A 15,989-nucleotide genomic window follows, 5' to 3' on the forward strand; every position below is an offset into this window, starting at 1 on the left:
TCGTGTGCTGGAGAGGTGTGTATGTTTGCGAGATAATGGGGCCTCTTGTGGTTACGAACAAGGACCAGAGACTGGATCCACTTCTCATCACATATTAACTGTGTAGAGGGGGAGTCATCCCCCTCTCCGAGACTCTGTTTACTGCCTTTGAAATGGGGAGTTTGGGAGCTCCCCCTGTGGTGCAACAGGACTGGCCGCGCTGGGATGAAGGTTCAATGCGTGGCCCAGCATAGTGGGTGAAGGATCTGGCACTGCCGCAGCTGGCATAGGTTGCAAGTGCAGCTCAGATCTAATCCCTGGGCCAGGAACTCCATGTGCCACATGGTGGCAAAAAAGAAAAAAACAAAAGAAAGGAAGACTGGAGAGTGTGTTGCCACCTCCTGGAAGTGATCAGGTGAGGGTGAAAAGAAGCATCAGGGATTACTCCACATGTGCCTGGCACATGATTTGCCCTCAAAAATGGTCCCTGTTACTGTATAACAGAAGTGAGTCTTCCACAGCCTTATCCTCAGAGTTCCCTGTACAAGGTTCAGCCCAGGGGTAGGAGCTCTCTCTGAAGAATGTTCTCTCTTTGCCAGCTTCACTGAAGTCTCTTAGGGGGACACTGTGAAAGACATGTGTTGAGAATAAAATTTTTTTCACTTGAGGTGTTCCTGTCGTGGCTCAGTGGTTAACGAACCCAACTAGTAACCATGAGGTTGCAGGTTCGATCCCTGGCCTCACTCAGTGGGTTAAGGATCCAGCATTGCCATGAGCTGTGGTGTAGGTTGTAGATAGGGCTCGGATCCCGCATTGCTGTGGCTGTGGTGTAGGCCGGCAGCTGTAGCTCCGATTCGACCCCTAGCCTGGGGACCTCCATATGCCGGAAAGATTCAGAAAGACGCCCTTCTGCTCAGCCAGTCTCACCCCATGCCCTCGACCCTTTCTTCACTTATTCATTAGGTTGCCAGTTCTGTATGAGGTACAGTTCCAGGGAGTGTACAGAAAAGACACATGACCTCCATTGTACTCACTCAATTATTCACATATGGACTTACCCAACATTTTCTGAGCACCAGTTATGCACGAACAACTCTTTTAGGTATTATGTAGAATGCCTAATTTAATAAAAAAAAAAAAAAAAAAACTACCCCCGTCCTTGAGCACCTTAAAATCTATTCAATGACATGCTTCACTGAACAAAGCGAATAGGTATGAAGTACCTAATAAGTGCCTGATTGTGAAGAGCTCTGAGCATCAACCTGACACGGTTTTGCTTAACCTTATGTGCAGCGGGAGCACTGGAAGATCTGTGAGCAAGTACCACAGTCAAGGCCATGCCTACAGAGCTGTATTTGATGGTGGTGCCTAGAAAGATGAGAGGGAGGGAAGGTGCAGATAGGATTGATAAGGGAATTACTGCAGTGCTCCACACGGAAAATATTTTAATAGGCTTTGTCTTTGGGGTTTAGATACCTGTAGTCATGTTCTGTGACAGGAAACATTTTTCCTTGTTTTCAGATGAGGGTATAAACTCACTCGATATGGTTGGATCCTTGGAAGGAGTTTCTTTACCTGGAGGAGATAAAATGAAAGATCATTTGTGAGAGTGTTAAGAAAGCCGTAAGCAAAGGGTGCAGTTTTTTATCGAGTGATCATTTTCCCTCCAGGGCTGGTAGCCTGGAAGAATTCTAATAATTATCACCACGGCTTTAAAATTATTTAGTACTCAACTGTTACCAAAGATCTGTCACTCAGGCTACCTCAATCCTACAGCAGTCTGGGTGTTCCCACTTTATTAAAAAATATTTCCCACCCATAAATCCGGCTGAGTCCCATGGCTTAGCATACTGAAGGTGCTCACTATCTGCTGAGCCTACGAGGTCACCACTCATTTGACTGCAGCAAGGTGGATAACAGCAGTGCTGGGGTGGAGCAAGGGAGAAGGGCATCATTTGGGAGATGGCTTGGGCATGACTGTCATGGCCCTGAAATGTGTCACTGCCCCCAGACTGCCCTTCTGTCTGCCCACTGCATGGAGTTCTGTATGGGAAACCTTTCCTTCCCAGCTTTCCAAAATGTTCCTGTCTTTTCTGCTATAAAACTGGAGTGAAAATGAGAGAAAAGAAGATCATAGCACAGACTAGGGTTAGGAAAGAGGCGATTTTCGATGGCATAGAGTTGGAAAGAGACGGAGAGCGCAGCTACAATGCACAAGGCAGTAGATATGAAAGGACAGAAGGGAATTTCACAAGAACTGATATGGAATGTGGGCCTCCTTTATGCTATCCTCAAACTGTAAGAGAAGAACGTCAGGTCCTTCACATGTTACTCTTGGTTATCCTAATCTTTTGAGCAAACTGCTCAAGGACTCCACCATGGGGTCAGGACATTAGAAGCACTACCTGATACTGGAAAGTGAGATTAAGAAACTTGGTTCCACCACTGTTTACAAGTTACTCATCTCGTTCATCCAACTTCTTCAACTGTGAAGGGGTAGATCGGAAAGACCTATGAGGTTTGCATTCCGGACCTGGGCTTCTCCTGATGCAACCCAAGCGTGTTGAAGAGGGATGACGTCACCACATGCCATCTAGTCACTGCTGGTTAACACCGAATTCAAGTCCTCACACTGCTGCCAGGAGTCTCTGCCTCCTTCCAGGCCTACACAGCGGGAGAGTGAGACCCACGCGGAGACGCTTCTGTTTCTTCATAGTGCAGGCAGTTAGCACTTGGGGGGAGGTGGGTGATGAACTGGGAGAATGAAATGGATTTTGGCTTGAATGAGCCGAAGGAGGGGCCCATCAGCTCACAGCCCTTCATCTAATAAATTCCGTTAGAGGGTCAGTGCTGAAAGCGAGGCTTAGCTGGAAAGCTGGCAATAATGAGCTAGAGTCAGGCGACTGGGTCATTTTGCAGTTCTGCCCCTCGGGGAACCAAAAAAGTGTAACTGCAGCAAAAAGCTTCTAGCTCGGTAATCATGAGATACAAGTTATATATTACTTGAGGCTTGTCAAGATAGGCCATCTGTCCATTTTTTGAGATTTCACTTTTCCAGATCATAAATGAGGACTGGATCTAAATTAGCGCAGCATATTCAAGTCACCCAGATTGCGTTTTAAATACATCAGTGCCTAGGCCTCATCTCCAGAAATGCTGAATTCCATTGCTCATGGTGCAGCATGATATTTTTCTCTTTCCCTTTTTTCTTCTTTTTCTTTTCCATAGAGCTGCCCTTGGCCTCACCGTGAGGCCTGCTAAGCCGGCCTGTGAAGCTGAAGGGTTCTGCCCACCCGCTGGGGGTGGGGAGGAGGGGCAGGTACCCCAAGGCTCCCTGTCGGGTCGCTACAGGTTTTCTCACCGGGGCCGCTGCCCCCACCCACCAGCCCCGCACCAGAGCCACAGGGCCACTCGAGTGGCGCCAGTTCTCGCGGGGCCGGGTCAGCCTGGGGCCGCCGTGCGCCTTCCCGGTCGGCCGGGAGGGGGAAGCTCGCAAGGCCCAGGCCCGTCCGTCTGCCTCAGCGGGGGTTGGCCCGACAGGCCTGACAGATCCTGGCTTCGCACGGCCGGCGCGCCCACGACCCTGGCGAAGGGGGACACGCGGCCACGTCCGTCCGCCAGCACGCAGTGAGGACGACCGCGATGAGGCACCCGCCCCACCGGGGCCCAGGCCTGCCCGCTCCACGTCTCGACCCCCAAGCAGGCGGCTCACGGGACGCGCCACCTCAGGGGACGGCGAGGTGGTCTCTGGAAACGGAAATGACGCCGCTGCTCAGTCTCAGGCATCCGAGGGACACCCCAGAAAGCGCCCCGGGACAAGGGGGGTGCGAGGTGCCCCGAGCGTGGTGCGTGCCGCGTGGCTCCCTGAGCGTGCGCACGCACGGCGTGAGGCGGCGGGAAGCCTCGCGAGACATACCGAAACTCGCGAGACCAGCGGGGAAGGCGAGGCGGAAGTGGCCACGCGTCAGGCCCCGCCTCGCGCCCCGGCCCGCCGGCAACGTGAACCACGGGGTTGGAGACCAAGGTCTGGCGGGGTTTTGCACCTCTGCCCTCCACACACCACCCGCGGGCAAGAGGAGCGGCCAGGAGCCCGCGGGGCGGAAGGAGAAGAGCAGCCTGTTCGCCATGACATCTGCCCCTCGTTCGGGGCGGCGCAGGCCTGGCCGGGGAGAGCGCGACCCTTCCACGCCGGTGCAGGTATTAGGCTTCAGTTCCTCGAGTAATTCGACTGTGAGCCAGTATTGAGAACCACATAGCTTCATAAAGTTGTCAAGGTTTAAGGAGCGTGTGAGTCACCTGGGGATGCTGATAAAATACAGATTCTGCCTCGATAGTTGAAAGCCTGAGGTCCTGCGTTTCTGATGGGCTCCTGGGTGAGGCTCCTCGGTGCCCGCGGGCGCGGTGGGCACGACAGCCTGCCTGCTGCTCCAGCACGAAGTTCGGCAACTGGTGTACCGGAGGCTGCAGGCCGTAGAAGACCCACAAACATTTTTTTCTTGTTTTATTTTCCCCACGCAGTGAATTTTTAGAGGTTGGATTGCTCTACGTCGTTTAGAAATCAGGATGTTTTACCCAGATGCTTGGCTTGGCTTTGAAAACTGGAAGAACTCTAGCCTGAGGCCCCATGCTCGTCTGGCCACGGTCAGCTAGGGCTGAGTATTTGTTGCCACCCCTATGGGGTATTTGTTTTCGCCATCACAGTCCCCAAACTGCCAGCTCGCTCATGTATACCCAGCCCTGGCGAGCTTTATGTAAGACTCCATGAGAAGAAACAATTGCCTGAAGACCGTGCTGGGCCATGGCGTGAGCCAACTTTGAAGAAGGAGGTCCAGGATGGTGACTCTAGTTTGGGGGAGAGGGCGGGGCACGCAGCTCTTAAAGGACATGTGAAGTTTAGAGCAGAATATCACAGTTTGCTAAATGTGATTTGTGGATGATATGCCTCAGAATTATTTAGGTGCTTACTCTTTTCTTTTTTGGCTGCTCGTGGCATATAGAGTTCCCAGGCCAGGGATCAAATCCAAGCCACAGTTATGACCTTAACTGTGGCTGGGGGAATGCCAGATCCTTAACCCACTGTGCCAGCCAGAGATCAAACCTGCATCCAAGCACCGCAGAGAGGCTGCTGATCCCATTGCTCCACAGCAGGAACTCCTAGGTGCTTATTAAAAAAAGAGAGAGAGGAGTTCCCGTCGTGGCGCAGTGGTTAACGAATCCGACGAGGAACCATGAGGTTGCGGGTTCGGTCCCTGCCCTTGCTCAGTGGGTTCACGATCCGGCGTTGCCGTGAGCTGTGGTGTAGGTTGCAGACGCGGCTCGGATCCCGAGTTGCTGTGGCTCTGGTGTAGGCCGGTGGCTACAGCTCCGATTCAACCCCTAGCCTGGGAACCTCCATATGCCGTGGGAGCGGCCCAAGAAATAGCAACAACAACAATAACAAAAAAGACAAAAAGACAAAAAAAAAAAAAAAAAAAAAGAGAGAGAGAGAGAGAAACCTGTACTGGAGTTCCCATTGTGGCTTAGTGGGTTAAGAACCCAACATAGTGTCTGTGAGGATGCAGGTTCGATCCCTGACCTTACTCAGTAGGTATTGCCACAAGCTGTGGCATAGGTCACAGATGGAGCTCAGATCCAAGGTTGCTGTGGCTGTGGCGTAGGCTGGCAGCTGAAGCTTTCATTTGACCTCTAGCCCTGGAACTTCCTTATGCTGCAAGTGTGTCCCTAAAAAGAAAGGAAGTAAAAACTTGGAGCAAAATATGGAAGAGTATCTGCATGACCTGAGGGTAGTCAGAAATTTCCTTAAAAAGGAAAACATCCAAATGGCCAGTAAATTTACGAAAAATTTCTGAAGTTCATCAGGAAAATGAAAAACCCACAGTGAAACACCACTGTACAGGCTGGTGAAAATGAGAGATGAAAATAAAATGGGTAAAGCCAAGTGTTTGTAAGATACACAGCAACTAGAACTCCCATATACTGCAAGTATGAGAATAAATTTAAAAAATTTTCACTTTGGGAAGCTGTTTGAGAGTAGTACATCAAGCTGAATATATGCATAGATACATCTGCAAATAAAGGCAATTTTACTTCTTCCTTTCCAAACAGAGTCTTTTATTTCTTTTTCTTGCTTACTAGCTGTGGATAGGTCTTTCAATACTATTTTGATTACATGTGCTGAGAGCAGGCATCTTTGTCTTTATCCTGATCATAGAAGAAATTATTTCAGCTCTTCACCATTGAGTGTGATGTTAGCTGGGGGCCTATCGTGTATGATTGTTTTATTGAAGTACATAACTTTTATCACCACTTTGTTGACAGTTTTTATCATCAATGAACACTGAATTTTGTCAAATGGTTTCTCTGACTTTATTGAGGTGATAATTTTCATCCTTCATTATATCAGTGTGATTTATTACACTGACTGATTTGTGAATGTTGAACCATTCTTGAATCTCTCAAGTAAGCCTTATTTTACATTGGTATAAGACCCCTTTAATGAACTGCTGAATTCAGTTTCCTCATTTTGTTGAAGAGTTTTGTATCTATGTTTTCCAGTAAAAACTCTTGCAGTTTTGTTTTGTTTTTTCTCTTATAGAGTCCTTGTCTGCCCTTGGTACCAGGGTAATGCTGGCCTTGTAAACTGAGTTTAGAAGAGTTTCCTTGTATTCTGTTTTTTGGAAGAGTTTAGGTAGGTTTGACACTAATTCTTCTTTTAATACTCAATGGAACTCACCTGTGAAGCCATCTGGTCCTGGACTTCTGTTAGGGGAGTTTGTATTACTGAATCAATCTCCCTGCTAGTAATTGGTCTGTTTAGCTTTTTGTTTATTTATTCATGATTCATTCGTGTTAGATTGTATGTTTCTAGGAATTTATCTTTTTTTCTCTAGGCTGTCCAATTTGTAGATATATAATTATTCATAGCATGTGCTTGAAAAACTTTGTATTTCTATGGTATTAACTGTGATATCTGCTCTTTCATTTCTGATTTTTTAAAATTCAAGTTTTGTCTATTTTTTCTTTGAGTCTTAAGTTTGTCAATTTTCTTCATCTTTTCAAAGAATCAGATCCTAAATTTATTTATCTTTTAAAATTTTCTAGTCTCTATTTTATTTCTCCTCTAATCTTTGTTATTTCTTTTTTTCTATTGCCTTTGGGCTTCATTTGCCCTTTTTCTAGTTTCTTGAGGTGTTAATTCATTTATTTGAAACTTTTCTTATTTTTTGAGGTAGGCATTCATTGCTATGAACTTTCCTCTTAGAACTGTTTTTGCTGCATCCCATGAATTTTGGAATATTTCCTTTTTCATTGGTCTCAGAGTAATTTTTGAAAAAATTTTGATTCCTTGGTTGTTCAGTAGCTTGTGGACATCTACAAAAGGCTACTCTAGGGTCATGAAACATAATCAAGCTATCTAACACAGAGAAATTTTTTAAAAAGCAAATTAGGCAAAATGAAGCAACAGAAGAATACACTCCAACAAAAGGAACAAGATAAAATCCCAGAAGAAGAACTAAGTGAAGTGGTGATGGGCAGTTCACCTGGCAGTTCAAGGTAATGCTCAGAAGGATGTTCAGAGAACTCAGATCAGATGAACAGAGTGAGAAGGTAGCAGTTTTTAACAGAGATCCAGAAAATATAAAGAAACAAATGAGGAATATAATCACTGATACAAAAAATACACAGGAAGGAATCAAAAGTAGATTAGATGCTGTAGAGGTACAGATCAGCTAGCTGGAAGACAGAGTACTGGAAGTCACTGAAGCTGGAAACAGAAAAGAATAAAAAGAAATGAAGGCAGCTTATGAGACCTAGGACAGCATCAAGCATGCTAACTACCATTCATGTTAAAGGAAAAGAGTGAGAGCAAGAAAGGGACACAGCACATGTTTGGAGACACAACAGTTGAAAACTTTTTACCCTGGGAAAGGAAACAGACCTCCAGCTACAGGAATGGTACAGGTCCCAAACAGGATCAGCACAAAGGGACCCACACCGAGACACATTGTAGTTAAAATGACAAAAGTAAAAGATAAAGGGAGACTATTAAAAGCCTCAAGGTAAAAGCAACAAATTACATAACAGAGGAACTCCCATAGGGCTATTAGCGGACTCTTCAGCAAAAACTATGCAGGCCGGAAGGGAGCAGCACAACGCATTGGAAAGGAGGAACCTACCACCAGAATACTTGACAGGAAAGGCTGTAGTTCAGATTCGGTGGAGAGATCACAAGTTTGGCAAACAAACAAAAGCTAAAAAGAGTGCAGCACCACCAACTTTACAAAAAGCTTTTAAAAGGACATCTGATAGTGAACAAGAAAAGGCCACAACTTGAAACATGAAAGTTATGAAAGGAGAACGTTTATTAGTGAAGGCAAATATGCAGTAAAGTAAATCAACTGCATATAAAGCTAGTACGAAAGTTTAAAAAGTAGTAAATCATCTATAGTCACAGTAAGTGGTTAGAGAACACACAACACACATATGTATGTGGGAGTTCCTGTTGTGGAGACCGACTAGTATCCATGAGGATGTGGATTGGATCCCTAGCCTCACTCAGTGGGTTAAAGGATCTAGCGTTGCTGCGAGCTGTGCCTAGGCTTGGATCTGGCATGGCTGTGGCGTAGGCTGACAGCTGCAGCTCCAGTTCAGCCCCTAGCCAGGGAGCATCCATATGCCACAGGTGCAGCCCTAAGAAAAAAGTATATATATCTATATATATGTGTGTGTGTGTGTGTGTGTGTGTGTGTCTGTTACCAGGACTGATATATGCATAGTAACCACAAACCAAAAATCTACAATAGGTACATAACAAAAAAGATAAAAATCCAAATAAAGTCCTAAAAATAATCATCGTATCATAAGAGATGAGAAGAAAAAAAAGAACTACAAACTACATTTTACTGCAGAAGCTTTCCAGAAATGAGAAGTCACCCCCATTTCTGCTCTTTGTCGCTCCTGATCGCACCCATCCCCCACACCCCCAATTTTAAGAAGAAAACTAAACAGTAAACCTTGCCCTGCCTGCTTTGTTCTCCGCCCCCTTGTCTTCCTTCAGCCCAACGAGCACAGCACCAACAGTTTTTAGGATGTAACCCACATGGCCCTGGTCGGGATGAATATCAGTTTGGAACCACAGCTGTATCTGTCTACTTGACTTGGTCGTAGATAATAATATTGAGCCAAAAAACATCAGGTTGCATGATATATCATTTTAAGTTTAAAAATCTTCAAAATAAATTCTTTGCAATGATTATAAGTAAACAAATATGTAATAAAAGCGCAAAAGCCCTGAATTCATAAATGTGATTAATTTGGGGGAGGAAGCAAGGGTAATGAGATTGAGGAAAACCCAGGGAGCTCAAAGTATATTTATAATGTTTTATTTTTTTAAGTAAATGAAGTTCTAAAGCTAATAGGTAAAGTATAAATTTGCATATTTTTCTAATATTTTCTACTATTGGTATATTCAAAGTGGCTCACAAGTTTTTTAAAGTTTAAATGTGAAGCATCAATTGCTATTGTCAGTATTCAGCCTGCATCTCCTCATGATTCACTTTTACCAAAAAAGGTGAAAGGAAAGTCGCAAACAACAGCCATCAAGGCAGGCAAATGTATCTCTTCCCCCACATCCTCTGTTTAAGGGCCTAAGACCGCCAGATTTCTCCAGGATGGCCTTGAGAGATAAGAGGACAGTGCTGGAAGCGTTTAGACCAACAGATCTTTTTTTGGCTGCACCCACGGCATGTGAAATTTCCTGGGCCAGGGGCTGAGCCCGTGCCATAGCAGCGACATAAGCCTCTGCGGTGACAACACTGGATCCGTAACCTGCTGTGCCACAAGGGAACTCCCTAGTCTTGACGTGACTTGCTCTTTGATCCTAAGTGAGCACCTGTGGTTTAGTACAGTTGTAGTGGCAAGAATCTCCAGGGGACCTCAAGTCAGAAATGATGCATTTACCCGAAACCCACTTCCTGCCCATGTTCAATCAAGAGTGAGGAATGTTTCTCACTATGTGTGAGCCAGTGAGAAACATCACAGGAACAGATGTTATAGGCAGAGTTCATGAGTGAGAATACAGCGTGCCTGGAGGCAGGCAGGGACAGCGTTTGTCATTATGTCACACCACAGCCACCAGCTGGGCAGCCGGGCAGGGCTCAGTGCTATCAGGCCTTCTCCTTTCTGCCTGCCTAACCCCTGAGGATGTTGGCCTAGCTGTCTACTCGCACGTAAACAGGCATCAGTGCAGCAGCCACCAAAGCAAAGGAGCACAGACTTCTACTCTGGTGGCCCCGGGAGTTAGGGGGGAAGGGATGTAGAGAGGTCCCTCCTGGCTAACAGTGAAACAGCACAGTTACTGAGGAGTTGTCAGAGGGCAGACGCTGTGCTAAATCCGTAAGAGGCAATGTCTGATTGAATCCTCACCAAAGCTTCATGCGAAAGATGCTGTCATTAGATCCATTTTACAGACGGGAAAACAGGCTCGAAGACCTCAGGGGGCTTGCCCGAGTCACACACTGTTAACTCCCTCCAGGGCGTGTCTGTCATACTTTGTTCCATTTCCCTTGGTAAACAAAGGAAGGTGGAAGGAGATAGTTTTAGCAGCTGGCCTCAGACCTGTGACATCCATGTCATGCTCCGCAGGGAAGCTCCCTGACAAGTTCAGAAAACGGTTTGGGGAAATGGCATGAAAAGGCTCACTGGAAACAATATCAGGCTGACTGAGTAGAAAAGTAAACTCAGGATGCCAGCCAGTGCGATGGCAAAAATGCGGCGAAACAATAGGATAATTGAACGATAATGTCATAGGAACTGTGAGAATGTGCTCAGCGGTTTGTTTCCTTGAAGCTCTAGAATTCTTTTACAAGACATCGTGGACTCAAACACAGGGTGTCAAACAGAAGCAGAGCTGCTCCAGCTGAAGCTGGGGGTCAGGGAACAGGGGCAGGGCTCCCTAAGATACATCCACAAGCTGATTTGGCAGCTCGCTCATTTTCTAGATGAGCAGCGGCAGGCCTTGAGTGTGTGATGTGCCGTGGTCACAGAGCTATGATTAATGCGCCTCGTCTTATTTATCGTGCTTAATTGTGTGCCAGGTTGTTTTAAGTGTTTCACATGTAGACTTAATCTCCACCACAACCGTACGAGAAAGGCATAACGGTATCAAATCTACAGGTGACGAAGCTGAAGTACAGAGAGGTTAAATACAGTGCTCAAGTCCAATCAAAGAACCAAGATTGAACCCAGAGGCTCTGATCTCAAAGGCCAGGTGTTTAAGCACGAAGATGCCTGCCTGACAGGAGGTAGACTGAGTCACATCTAGAACCCGGGTCCCTGCCTTACAGACGCGTGATCCTTCAAGGTTCCGCAGCCTCTGTACATCTGCTCCCGTGGGCACGGTGACACAGATACACAGGGAGGGCCTCAGAAGTGTGTGCCTCTTAGAAAGAGAAACAAAACATTTTCCAGCTGAAGGTCCGTGGCTTCTGGGTCAAGGGTGTTATTTGGGGGGTATTTTTACTTTTATTTTTAAGTCCAGGGGGGCTTTAGTCTGGGAGCCTCTCTCTGCAGGAGGTGCCAGGGTGCCTAGGCTGGGACTTCAAGCTGAGGAAGCAAACGTGGCTGCTTCAGGTCCCTTTAGGAAACGCCTGGTGACGTCCACGTTGTCGAGCCCCTGTCACAAGACCTCATAAGGGGAAGCCATCTAGCAGAGGCTGGGGTTCCCCTGGGCTCCCCCTCTAAGGAAGACACCAAATTCTAACAAGGCTGGCAGTGATGACCCGTTGCGAAGGGTCTTCTGCCTCCCAAACAAGCCCTCCTCCACTCCCCTCCTCCCCCAGAGCCCGCCCGCATGCTGGCGGCCACAGGCCTCACCTGGGTCTTGCTCTGAAAAGACAAGGGGCAGGTGACCGGCAACCTGCTTGCCTGCGCCTGTCCCGGTGTGAGCCCTGCCGGTGCCCTGGGAAAGCCCTGGGTCCCGGGCAGATCAGCAGGGTTGGTCACCTCATGTTAAGTCTCAGGTGACCTGACACTTTGTGAGAGCAACAACTCTGACCTCACGCTGACGTACTAAAATTTAAAACAAAACAAAAGATCACACTGTGGCAGGTAGGAGGCAGGAAACTGCCTGTTTTTCTCCAGTAACAGTAATCCTGACAAAAATACGGCTGAGTGACTGAGGCCAAGTTTATGACCACTCCTGGGCCTCAGAGGAATTCACTGCCTGAGCTTCCTTCCTGACCAGGGAATCTTGGGAAGAAAGGCAGGAAGGGCTTAGTCACCCCCTGGGAGTGGCAGCCGAGAGCAGCATTCTCTCCCCTCCTAGAGCAGCTCAAAGCCTCTTTCTTCAGGGAAAGTAGGGATTCCCCAGGCTTCGACCCCTTTCACGAAGCCAGAACGACACCAGCTATAGGAGGCAGGGAGGAGAGAAAGCCCCAGAGCGCGGCCACCTCCCATCTTTGGAAGAGCAGCTTCTTCAACCAGCAGATCCCTAAAGCGTCGCTGGCCCATGGCCTCAGCCAAGCCACAGGCCAGGGCCCCCCAGGAAACTCACCTAGGCCCCAGGACGGACTCGGCTCCCCGGGGATGCAGAAGCAGCCACCCATGTGTGCACCATCCTCCCAGGGCCAAGGCCCCTGGGAACACCAGCCTAAGAGCACTGGGAGGGGACAGCCTCCCAGCGGTGTCCCTCCTCTGCCTCCTCCCTGGCACATGAGGCCCGAGTCCCACTCAGGCACAATGCAGCCTTTGATGGTCTTGGCGGCAGCAGGAGGCCCAGGGAGGATGGGAGGGGCAGCCCGGCCCTCAGGCCCTGGAGTCCTTGCACTGCCAGGCCTCAGAAGGGAGCAGAGCCCACCCGCCTCTCTGCAGATGGCATCATGCCTATCAGCCTGTGGCACATTCCTCACATTCTGGGAGTGAGATACACAGTTTGGTTCCTGGGGGGGAGGGGAGGGACTGTGGTGAGGAGGCCAGAGAGCATCCCAAGATCCAAGGCTGCTGTTCTTGCTCCCTCCGTGGCCGGCTTGGCCCACGGGGAGGCCCCCCACCTCCCTTGGCTCTCGGGGTGGAGGCGGAGCTGTGCACGCAGCGTCTCCCCTCACCCCCAGCAGCCTGGATGAGCCAGCCCCCAGCCCTGCCTCCCTCAGTCGTGGGCAGAAGGAAGCTGGGAAGTTCCCGAGGGGGCCCAGCATCTTTCAGGTGAGAGGATGGAGGACCAGGAAGGTTGAGGTTACAAATACTTAGAAAAAGTGGGTCCCACCAGACCAAACTCTTCCGCTCTGGGTAAGGAGAGGGCAGAGGATGCTCTTGACAGGGTGACTAAATTTCAGAAAGCTTCCCACGTCTCCTAAAGGAGACGGAAAACACTTGCCGACTGCCAGCGAAGTTAGAGGCCTGACTGACCCAGCAGCCACGCTCCAGGATCACTAGGCACCTAATGTTGCTTTAATGCCCCGAGCAAAGGTCAGTGGCGAGTGGGCCGCGAGAAAGCAGGGTCCTGACAGCCCGCCTGGTGGGCTGCTGGGAGGCGGGGCTGGGGTCCGTCTCACAGGCGTGCGAAGGAAGGAGGTAGTCTGGCCGAGGTTGCATTCTGGAAGGAGCGCTGGAGTGACAGCGTGGAGGACAGCCCGGGGGCCAGTCCCCCCGGAGGAGCACGAGTGTCCACTGCATCTACCACCGTTCAGCCCCAGGTGACAGGGTCTCGCCTGTGTCCCTGAGGTCTGGCTTGACTCCCGGGTGGTCCAGGCACTCATCACACTTGGCATCATTTCAGTCCTGTAACAGCTCCGTAAGACCAGCCGCGTCCTCTCTGTCTGGTAAGGGAGGAAACACGTGCAGAGGCCCCACCATTTGTGAACCTCAGATTCAGGGTTGAGCCACGTCTAGTTGATGCCACAGCCCAGGAGCTTCCGTTTTCTGATATGCAGGCTCTTTCCACAGCTCCGGTGAGGAAGGACTCGTGACCTGAGCCCTCTGGAGCTGGCCGACCGCTGACCGAGGCCCGGGGGCGGGGGGGCACAGGGGCACAGGTCTCTCTGGTCACAAAATCGTCGTGGAGGCTGCCTTCTCTGCACAGGTCTGCTTGAAGTATGCGCTTCGCATGATGTGTCCCGCGTCCTTTCCCGTCACCAGAGCGCGGTGCTTTGTGAATTAGGATGTTTCCTTGGGCCTGAGATAAACGAGCAAGGCTTCTTGAGAAGGCAGCTACTCAGCACGTCGGGAGGCACCTGAGACTCAGTGAAGAGAAAAGCTGCTCTGACTTGCACGCGGAGACGGATGCCCAGACTTAACACCTCTCCGTGAATCGGTGCAGGACATCCCTGAGCCGGAGCCTGCGGCGACAGCGGTTGGAAATCGGACCTGCACGGATTCCCGGGCCATCTCTCAGAGAGGACTCCCTGAGGCAGTTGGGTAAGACACACATTTTTGGCAAATATGAAATAAATGGGAGATAAAGATGCAAGAAGTCAGTATTATTCTGCTTATGGGTGGTTCCGATGAACTGGCAAGAGCAGAGCTTTCCCGGCAGAGGGCAGCGGGTGCCGAGGCCCCAAGACTGGACTCGCCTGGGACACGGTAAAGAGGAGCGAGGGTGCTGGGGTCCGGGGGACAGGGCCGTGTGCAGAACGAGGCCGGTGAAGCAGGGGCCAAGTTGTGTAGGACTTGGAAGGCCACCTAAAAGCCACTTTTACGCAGAGGGAGGTGGGAGCCAGTGGAGGACACGAAATTCGGGAGTCACGTGACTGACTCATGGTTTTAAAGGGTCACTCTGGCTGCTCCTTGGAAAAGAGGCTGCAGCTGTAACTCCACGTACGCAGCAATTGTAACGTCCGGGAGAGAGATGAGGGTGGCTGGAGCCAGAGTGACAGCGGTGGAGGCAGTGAGAAAGTCTTAGAGTTCTGAATGAGTAGCATATTTAAGACTATGTATGGGAGTTCCCGTCGTGGCGCAGTGGTTAACAAATCCCACCAGGAACCATGAGGTTTCGGGTTCCATCCATGGCCTCGCTCAGTGGGTTCAGGATCTGGCGTTGCCGTGAGCTGTGGTGTAGGTTGCAGACTCGGCTCGGATCCCGCGTTGCTGTGGCTCTGGTGTAGGTTGGTGGCTACAGCTCCGATTCGACCCCTAGCCTGGGAACCTCCATATGCCGCAGGAGCGGCCCTAGAAAAGGCAGAGAAGACAAAAAAAAAAAAAAAAAAAAAAAAAAAAAAAAAAAAAAAGACTATGTATGTATGTTATTCTAAGTTCTCTTAGGGAAACAAATCCAATACTGTATGTGTATGTATTTCCATTTATACAGCATGAGGAGAACACTCTCCAGTGTAAGGAGAGGCAGAGAAGCCCCGCTGGGCTTCAGGCAATGAGGGACACAGTGCACTGTTTCTCTGGTGTGAAACCAGGTATTTGACTTGTCGTGGAAACCAGACCCCCAGAATCTTAGGTACAGTTTCCAAACTTTTAAATATTCACCAACCGGAGAATTCCCATGGTGGCTCAGTGGAAATGAATCTGACACGTATCCACAAGGACATGGGTTCAATCCCTGGCCTCGCTCCGTGGGTTAAGGATCTGGTGTTGCCTTGAGCTGTGGTGTAGGTCACAGATGCGGCTTGGATCCCACATTGCTGTGGCTGTGGTGTAGGCCGGCAGCTATAACTCCAATTCGACCCCTAACCTGGGAACTTCCATGTGCTGCAGGTGCGGCTCTAAAAAGCAAAAATAAATAAATATTCATGAACTGATTCAGGAAAACTTCCACATCACGTTGGGGGCCCATGCTCGCGGTTGACAAATATCCCTACAGGCCAAGGGCAGCCAGTTTGCCACTTCAGATGAAAATTTGAATTTTTTTCTTGTGAAGTTTACACTCTAGTTAGGATAATAAGATACACACTTGGATACTACAATTCAAGGGAAGAACTGAGAAATCATGGGTAGACTCGTGGCCCCCAAAACTGATATATTGAGACTCAGAATGTGGCGTTATTTGGAAACAGGATTGCTGCATA

General features: G+C 49.1%; 1 protein-coding gene across 1 annotated transcript in view; it reads right to left on the minus strand.

Moving 5' to 3' along the window:
- The window catches only part of SH3TC2 (SH3 domain and tetratricopeptide repeats 2), a 64,268-nt gene extending 51,523 nt beyond the window's left edge, over positions 1-12,745 (minus strand). The window contains exons 1-2 of the mRNA XM_021084981.1: positions 12,533-12,745; positions 1,456-1,554 (exon numbers count right to left, since the gene is read on the minus strand). Of these exons, the coding sequence (XP_020940640.1) occupies positions 1,456-1,554; positions 12,533-12,692 (259 nt within the window). The 5' untranslated portion in view covers positions 12,693-12,745. The remainder of the gene's footprint in view (positions 1-1,455; positions 1,555-12,532) is intronic.

Source organism: Sus scrofa, chromosome 2, assembly GCF_000003025.6.
Source record: "Sus scrofa isolate TJ Tabasco breed Duroc chromosome 2, Sscrofa11.1, whole genome shotgun sequence".
In the NCBI taxonomy this organism is placed as follows: Eukaryota; Metazoa; Chordata; class Mammalia; order Artiodactyla; family Suidae; genus Sus; species Sus scrofa.